The sequence below is a fragment of the Parasteatoda tepidariorum genome, chromosome 8 (genome assembly GCF_043381705.1).
Source record: "Parasteatoda tepidariorum isolate YZ-2023 chromosome 8, CAS_Ptep_4.0, whole genome shotgun sequence".
NCBI lineage: Eukaryota > Metazoa > Arthropoda > Arachnida > Araneae > Theridiidae > Parasteatoda > Parasteatoda tepidariorum.
This window is the reverse complement of record NC_092211.1, coordinates 90,768,688-90,777,659: the sequence shown is the minus strand read 5'-3', so window position 1 is coordinate 90,777,659 and position 8,972 is coordinate 90,768,688. Positions and strand designations below refer to the sequence as shown.

General features: G+C 33.5%; 1 protein-coding gene across 1 annotated transcript in view; it reads right to left on the bottom strand.

Annotated features, from left to right (window-relative positions):
* Positions 1 to 2,011: 2,011 nt before the first annotated feature.
* LOC139426181 (uncharacterized) overlaps positions 2,012 to 8,972 on the bottom strand; it is an 18,602-nt gene continuing 11,641 nt past the window's right edge. The window contains exons 2-3 of the mRNA XM_071183975.1: positions 6,501 to 6,561; positions 2,012 to 2,546 (exon numbers count right to left, since the gene is read on the bottom strand). Coding sequence (XP_071040076.1) covers positions 2,012 to 2,546; positions 6,501 to 6,561 — 596 coding nt within the window. The remainder of the gene's footprint in view (positions 2,547 to 6,500; positions 6,562 to 8,972) is intronic.

Here is an 8,972-nt window from a genome sequence, read left to right as displayed (position 1 = left end):
CTTTGTATTACCGTTGAAATGGATTGATCTTTTCAATTAAAATCTTTGTTTCATTTTGGCTAATATGTAATACTGTTGTATTAGACATGAGTTGATTGGTTAGCTTTGCAAACAACACTGTATAACAAATCAAATTTTTTTGCATAACAACACTATTGTTGCATTGATTTTGCCTTTTGCTTCGCTCTGAAGATTTTGTACTACACACCTATCACATACAAAGCACTTCTGCCATGCGATATGGTAAAATATTTCCAAATGAATTTCTTTTTCCTCTTTTGATTGACAAAAGGTGAAATAATTCAACCATATATTTATTTTTAAATTCTTAACTTGGCTTATCACTATGGAAGGTCTCTGTAAAGTCATCTTCTGAAGTAGAATAATTTTGAAACAGCTTTTGAAACAGTCTTAAAATAAAAGTGCAGACATTGTTTTACTTTTGTCTTTTGTATCAGAGAATATTGTAAATGAAAAACAAGTATCGTCTAAGGAAACAGCTGCTGTGAATAACTGTGAACAGAGGGTAGATAGCATAATGCTGATTGAAATTCATTTTGATATTCAAAAGAATATGCCATTGCAAAGTCAACTTGAACTGCCCTGATTTTAATGCTAGATATGTTCTTTTGGAAAGTATCACCTCGGATTCTTTTAACTCTTACGTATTATTGAAAGTTAGTCCAATTTTCAAGAGTTATTTCAAAACATTCTTCTTGCACATTTGCCATTATATATTTTTTATTGTGAGCTATTGTCATCTTTTTCTCATCGTTACCAAACTACAATAAATGATGGTTAGAAACCTATAACAAGCAATGAGAAATTTTTGTAAGTATCAGAAGCACCCTTCCAACAATTAGATCCAAAATTTCTTTTACTTTATATACATAAATACTTCTACCATCACCATGTATTGTCATAAACTTAATTTTAGCCTTCCAGTTAAAGAATAAAAATTTCATGATATTTGTTTTGATTCTAAGTTTTACAGTAGCAATAAATTTTTTAGTCATAAAGCACTAAATATGGAAAATTAAACAATGTTTAGGATGCAACTGACAAAAATCAGTATAAGCCTCTCTTAGAAACATTGTTAGATAGTTCTTTCGTTTTATTGCCCGTTTTTCCCCGTAATAATCCAGAGAACCAGCTCTTGTTTCAATACAAGCATAGTATAAACAATCTAACTTTTGAAGAAAATCCATTTATTAATAATTAAGTTCATCTGAAATACTTAGTGGTGAACCTTTTACATCATTATCAATCTGTTTTGAAAGTTCAAGTCTAACTTTCATTATTTCCTTATTTTCTTTCCTTTGAAGTGCAGAATCTTATGCTCTTTTCTTTTTTTCTTCATCTTCTTATTCTTTTAAATCCAGATAAGGACACTATTTTAAGCTTATCCATTTTATAATAATCTAGCAAATGCAGTCGAAATATTCTACTTAAACATAAACGTATAACAAATAGAAGTTTGGGAAAACAATTTCCAAAAGTTTCAAAATTATCGTCTTATTATGCTGTTTTTTTATTAATGCTTATACCGACCTGATTTTACAAAAAACCACAATCTTACAATTCCGTATTTGTGGCATTGAAGTTGCGCGGCGGTTATAAAAAATGTCCGAACATGATTTAAATCTTTTATTGAAAATAAATAAATAATTAAAGTGTATAAGTACCTCTAACACACATAACAGTAACGCGCGTAACTTTTCGTTACGTGTGTTACCTTGAATAAAATTAATTATAAAATTTTAACTATTGGCAGTTTTAATTCGAGANCCATACGGGTGATATCCTCCGATTGAAGGCATTCGTGTACAATGTTCGCGCGGTGAGGACCGGTGTTGTCGTCCATAAACAGAAATTCAGCACCCATGGCGCCCCGAAACAAGTGTACATGTTGTTCCAAAATGACATCCCTATAGATGTGGCCTGTCATCGTTACACTCTGAACATGCAGATCAGTTCTAGAACCTAGAATAATTCCTCCCCAAACGAGCCATCATGCACCACCGTAACGGTGTCGTTCAATGTTGTTGTCTTGGTGGTAACGGGTACCTGGCTCTCTCCATATGAAAGTCCGGCGAGAATCAGACTGCAAACTAAACCTTGACTCGTCGGAAAACATCACACAGGACCACTGTTGCGGTGTCCACATTGCATGCTCTCTACTCCAGGTTAATCGCAGGCTACAGTGAGTTGCGGTAAGTGGAACACATCTGACAGACCTACGAGCATATAGACCAATGTGCCCCAAGCGTCTGCACACGGTCTGCCTTAAAAATGTCGTACCGGTAGCTGAAGAGAGCTGACGAGACAGGTCTGATGCTGTGCTCCGTCTGCTTCTTTTGGCAGTAACTGCCAAATACCGGTCTTCATTCGGCGTTGTAACTCGGGGGCGGCCTGTGCTGTAACGTCTACTCACATTACCATCATCTAGAAATCGTTGCCAAAGCCTGGAGAGGACACTCTGGGTGATTCCAAGTTCCTCGGTTACTTCCAGCTGGGTACGTCCACATTCCAGTCGTCCGATGATTCTGCCACGTAAAAAATCATCCGAAATGCTTCTTTTGTTCCATAACTATGCGGTTATTGCACTGAAAGGCTTTTATAGTGCTTGTGAACAATTTTACTTCTTTGCCACCATTCCTTATATACCCCTCTCTTACACTCTCGTCCTTGTGACGTACTACCAGCGTCATCTAGTGGTTTCCTGTAATTTGCAAATTCTTCTTCAGGATGTGTGTGATAATTCTACAGGTGAAATTTTAATTTTAGTGTTTGATTTCCGTGTGATTCTGAATTATCCTTAATTTATGGACATGAGTGTAATATAAAGAAGTAGAGAAATCCTGTTAAAATTCAGAGTGTTCCACCTTTTTTTAGAATTTAATAAATACTATTTATAATTAAAAAAAAATATCTTAACTATTAAAAAATTTACATCTTCCAGATTCCGAAATTCTGTCATTCTTGTTTTTACGATAATTTTGAATATTTAGTCAGTCAGGACCACTTTTTGTGGAATCGCCCTCATGCGCATGTGAAAAAATATCAAACTTGCTAATAAAGTTATATAATTAATTAATATGGTGGTGAAATAATAAAATTAATAATGTTGAAGTTAAAATCGGATTTAAGTTAATCTCAAGTTAGGTAGTGCACATGTACGAACAATTATCAATTAATTTTATGTTCACTGTAAATATATAGCACCTTAAATAGTCGTAAAAATTATAAGAACAATAGATAAAATATTATCAGTACTGTACCACATGGCACCCTACGAACAATTAAATAAATTAGACTTAATACCACACGTGGTAGTACTGAAAAAAAAAAAGATCGAAAGTGGAATAAAAATTGCGAAAAGTATTTCTCTATATTAAAAAGTATTTGGAATAAATTAAGCTATGACTGAAATTAAAAATAGAAACATTCAACTTGCTCGAAAGGAGACTGACACAAATCATAATATAAAAATAAAATTAAATTGAAATTTCAGAATTTGGTGGAATTGAAATACCAGCACAATATAAAGATTAAATTAGTGTCTAAAACACTAAATGTCGGATGAATTCCGATCATTTAAAAAAAACTATATCCACAATGACCTAGCACGCCATACTATCTCTTACTCGAAGCAAAAAATCTCAAGAGCTTGGGGGCCGAAGCCCCTCACACTACTCCAACACCTTCGAACCCCTTCTGCCGGCTAAAAGTACCGGGCAGAACCCTTTTTCAATCAGTTGCCATCTTCTTATAAGAAAAGTCAAAACACCTCTCCTTCAGCTATGTGGGTGTCAGTGCATAGATGGCTCTGCTCTCTTTCGCATGGTTGCGTGGTGTACCTAGATGGCTCTGCTTTCCCTTACATGGTAGGGCGTTCACAATTCTTGCACCAGTATAGGCTTATTAAACATATTAAGTTCTTGCTGAAGTAGAAATCATTATTGGATAGTGATGTTGAAATATTGGAAGCATAGTTCACTGTGCTAAGGACATCATAAAGTGTTCTATAGAGTCCGTGAAATTGATTGGATCAACTATTGGAAAACAGTGTTACAAATAAGTTGTAACACTTGCGTAAGTGAAAATAAGAGATTTCGCAAAAATCGGTAAGTTAAAAACGCTTACGCAGTGGAATATCGTTTGAACTTTGACTACAAAATCACAACAAACATTTACAATGGACTTAGACGATTTTTTCGTTCAACAAACATGATTCATATCCAAATCTCATCAATATATTTCTTCAAATTCGCATTATAAGTTCATGTTTTGAATTCGAAGGTAGGCTTAAACAGTAAACAACATTTAACAGTAATAAGTAGCGTGCTTGTTGCTTTATCTTTGCAGCGTTAATCAAGCCAATATAGCGTAACGATAGCAACTAAATAACTCCTAAAAATTAATCAACTGCTCGAGCAAGCGCAGTTGATTCAAATCTTATGTACAGGAGTGTAAGGAAGCTAACGTAAGAGAGCGAAATATATCCCAATTATCAAAATCTAAAATGGTACACGAAATGACAAATAATGCTAAAAATAAATACCATAAAATCACTGCTAACGAAATATTTAATGGTTAACAATACCCTCATAATTTTTAGTGATTTTATGCGAATGTAAACCTAAGAAATAAGAATCTTCATCAAGTGATTTGCTGGTTGATAAAAGTACTTGGACAAAGAATGAGTATTTTATGCTATTATGTTATACTGTGTGAACACATGTTACAAAATTTGGCATCATAAGGAACGAGAATTGTCTCGAAATACTATTTTGTACCAACTATCATTGGCTGCTTTTTCTTGCGCATTTGAAATTGTACTTTTTATGCAATTTTTTACAATAATTATTAATTGGATCTTTTTAACGTAACCCAAGAATTAAGCTGCGATTCAATGGCTAACTTGGCCACTCAAATATTACATTAGCACTCGTCACTTGCTTATTTTTGTTGATCAGGGAAAGGGAGAAATATAAACAATGCCTACGTAAGACATTAAAAGCCCCATAAATTTCACAAAGTTTTAGAAAAGCAAATCAGGAAAATATCATTAAAAAATACACGTTAAAACTTTCCAAAATTGGAATAAGAGGTGAATTCGAAAAAGAAAATTGGAACATAAAGAATTCGGAGAGTTTCAGAGACCAAGAGTTTAGAATACGAAAGAATTTTGATGAATAATATACTTAAAATTTTATAAAATAAAGTAAAAACGTAAGTTTTACTTCATACGAACTTCCATTCTTTTTTTCCCTAAAATTGTAATTCTAAACTGTAGTAAAAATCAAAGTTAAAGAAAAAACCAAAGGGGTGAGCTGTTGCGACTTTCTTACTTAAGCGTGAGAGAGAGTTTGTGATTTGCTAATTTTTGCTGACAAGGAGAGAGGAGAATCCGAAATTGACGAAGATATGCTTACGTAATATTTGAATAGCCCCCATAACCCTAAACAATTGACTGTTGAATAATCTGCAATCTAACGTATTGTATTGTTGGATATTTTTAGAATAGTGAAAGATTTCGTTGAACATTTCATTAACTTTAGGATGCAATAAAATATGTGCCGGATTTTTGAGAGGCACACTCTGAGGAACTTAATGCCTACAGATTAGACACTCGAGAGTGCGCGTTTATCTCTCCTTTTCTCCTTTTATCGTCCTGGGACCGAAAGATAGCGCATTTAAGTACTGAGTGTGTTGCCTGGACCGAAACGAAAACTTGGCGGTTACACTTTAAAAAGGTCTGTCGGGAATATTTACGGCACGCTTTGTAATTTTGTTGAATTTAAATTGCGGCATTACCGTGCGAATCCGAACAAATTGGGTTGGATTGTATCTTAGTAACTATCAACTCGATTAAAGCTGTAAAAATGGAGAATAATCGAATCTTGACAGTGAAGAAATTAATTATTTTATTCATTCACGTATTTATTCATTCATTTTTTATCGATGCATTCATATATTTATTCATTGATTTATTTTATCATGTTTTCATTCATATATCTATTACTTCTCACATTCATTCACTTCCATTTCTTTATAAATAGATCACATGACAGTGGGACAGCATGTTGAAGTGGTACGTTACTCTTCTGAATATATTGAGTTAACAGAATTAAGTTTCGGTTGTGTGTAGGCTACAGAAATAGCTTCTGTTAATTGATAACATGAGTGACGTCATTCTGTGTGCATGTAAACTTGTGTAAAAGGAATATATTTTTAACAGTAGTGGACTGTTCACTGAGTAACGTCACGTTATTATGACGTTGTGTCCGAGTGATGCATGATGTCACGTTTCTATGTTTAAGCTGTAATATTGTTTATTTTTCAATATCGAGATGTTACTGTTTAAATCGTCACGTTTCATCAAATGACTATCCACTTTGCGTACTCTGCCTACAGGAATAAAAAATGATATTGATTTAGAGAACCGAAACGAGTGAAAAGTGTAAGAATTCCAAGACGTCATCGAAAGATCTTACACATTAGTCCATCCGGGTCCTAAAACAACACTAGTTTTAATGGATGACGTCTCCAGTTGGGCTGCATGAAAATGTGTTCAACGACGTGAAAATAACAACTGGGAATCTTAAGGTTTCTTTTTAACTAAACTTAGTCCAGCTGAACAGAAATATGGCGTGTATGCGACCGCGCGAACTACTGGTGATTTTTGCAGCTATTAAATATTTTCTTTACACCTCAGAGGGGAGTGATTTTGTGATTTTTACAGATAAAAAACCGATAGTCCATACATTTTCTCAAAAATTTGATGAGCTGTCTCTTAAATTAATAAACTTGATTTTTTAGTTCCAATTTGCAACTATAAGAACACCACACCAGTGGCCCAGAAAATTCGTCGCCGATGCTCTTCCGCGTATTCAGAATCTTTCAACACAAAATGATTTAAATTCTTCTGATACAGATAAAAAAATGACCCTGAATTAAAAGAATTTTTGGAATCAAGTATTAGCGTAAATCATCAAAAACTTCAAGTACAGGTCAAATAACCTAACTTTATTGTGACATTTTAATAAATCTTATTACCCACTAAATAATTACAGATTTTCTATATTTCATTTGTGGATGACTTTAGCTCATCATGGAGTTAGATCATAAATCAAACTAGTAGGCCAACGATTCACTTGGCCTAATATGAAACAGAATATAGCCAAATTGACTAGAAGATGCATTGCATGTTAAAAGGCTGAAATAATTCGTCATATAACTCACCACTTAGACACTAATGAACGTTTTAATCATATAATCGTCAATTTGTTGGGACGTATGCCGTCATAAAATGGTTTTAAACAATTGCTAAACTTGTATTGATCGTTGGCCAGAAGTTATTCTATTAGTTGGTATAACAGAAAAATTTACCCAAATTTTATACAGTGGTTGAATATCTAGGAATAGGGGGCCTGAAACAAACACCACTCATCGTGGGTGCCAGTGATTTATTCAGCTCTTTTGAAAATTTTGGCATTTCCATATCACGCAAGACTGCCTATCATCCATTACTGTGGTTCATAGAACGATTGCATTAGTGTTTAACATAGCTATTATGAGCCATGCTTTCAGAGATTGGCCGCTGATCTTGCCATCAGAACAAATTAAATTGCTCCACTTCTAAAATGGCTTATGGTGAAAATTTAGATTACCAGGTCAATTTTTCACAGAAGAAAAAGAATCTATCGCAGAAAATAACTTTCTAATTAAATTGAAGAAACATATACGACGTATACAGTATCAACATCAAATCATTCCGCTAAGTCTACGTTTGTGTTTGAAAACTTGAAGACACGTTCTCAGATATTTCTCAAAATATATTCTGGGAAACCTTCTTTAACAGCTCCATTTACTGGTCTTCACTATAAAACGTTCTGGTCAAAGATAAACAGAATAAAGTCATCATTGATAGACCAAAGCCAATTTATATCTTAAAGGATGATTCAGGATATTCTTTCACAGATGTTTGAACTAACACTTTATTAGACGTAAAATCATCAGACCAAGAGAGAAGCCAAAGTGAAAAAATTATTTGATTAATCGCCTGACCCTGTAGTTTTAGTAAAAACTGGAAAACTTGTGCAGTTTCCAGCTAAATATTAACATTATATGCATAATTAATTGTTTAATTGTTTTTCCTGGAAGTGGAATGATGTGGCGACACTTATTTTGAGGGTTCAACTACGAACAAAATGTTTAAGTAAATTTCACTAATGATATATAATAGGATACCTGCGAGTGTGGATTTCTCAATCCTGATGGGTTCTTGAAACATGGCATTTGTTTGCGTCAGCAACTGTTATTTCTATTCTATTTCGAGAAAGCTAGGCTCGTCAAGTATCAATTCACTTAAGTGACACATTCTATATTATTTGACAAAGATTTCAATTCGTTCACTCTATTTTTCTTACTCAACCCAAAGACATTCACGAAGCCGCATAGAACATAAACTAATTAAGCATCGAAGATGTCTGGTACACGAAACAAAAATTTATAACGGTTAGAATAAAATACTAAACAAATAATGGATCTAAGTTAAGTAAAAGACATAGACGAGAAAGAATTGTATTTAAACAAATTCGTTGCGGAATATGGCGCAATATTTCATAAATTCCCTTTAAATAACATTCTAACTCATGCGGAGAAACTTAGCTCGACTATAACACGCTATTTTGCCTATAAACGATCAGCTGGAATGACGTCATAGGTCACATGTTTGAGTATTCGTGATCTTCTTCTTGAAGTGCAAATACCCAATCACTATATCGTTTGAAATAGGCTCGATTTTTAATGTCTGTGTCCCTTATAATATCATTGTTGTATTTTTAAAAATAATATATATATATATATATATATATATAAGTTTCATTTATTGCGCATAAGCTGCAAGTAAACAGAACTCATTAGATAAGTTCAAAATGAAGATAAAACAAAGGAAAATTATAGAC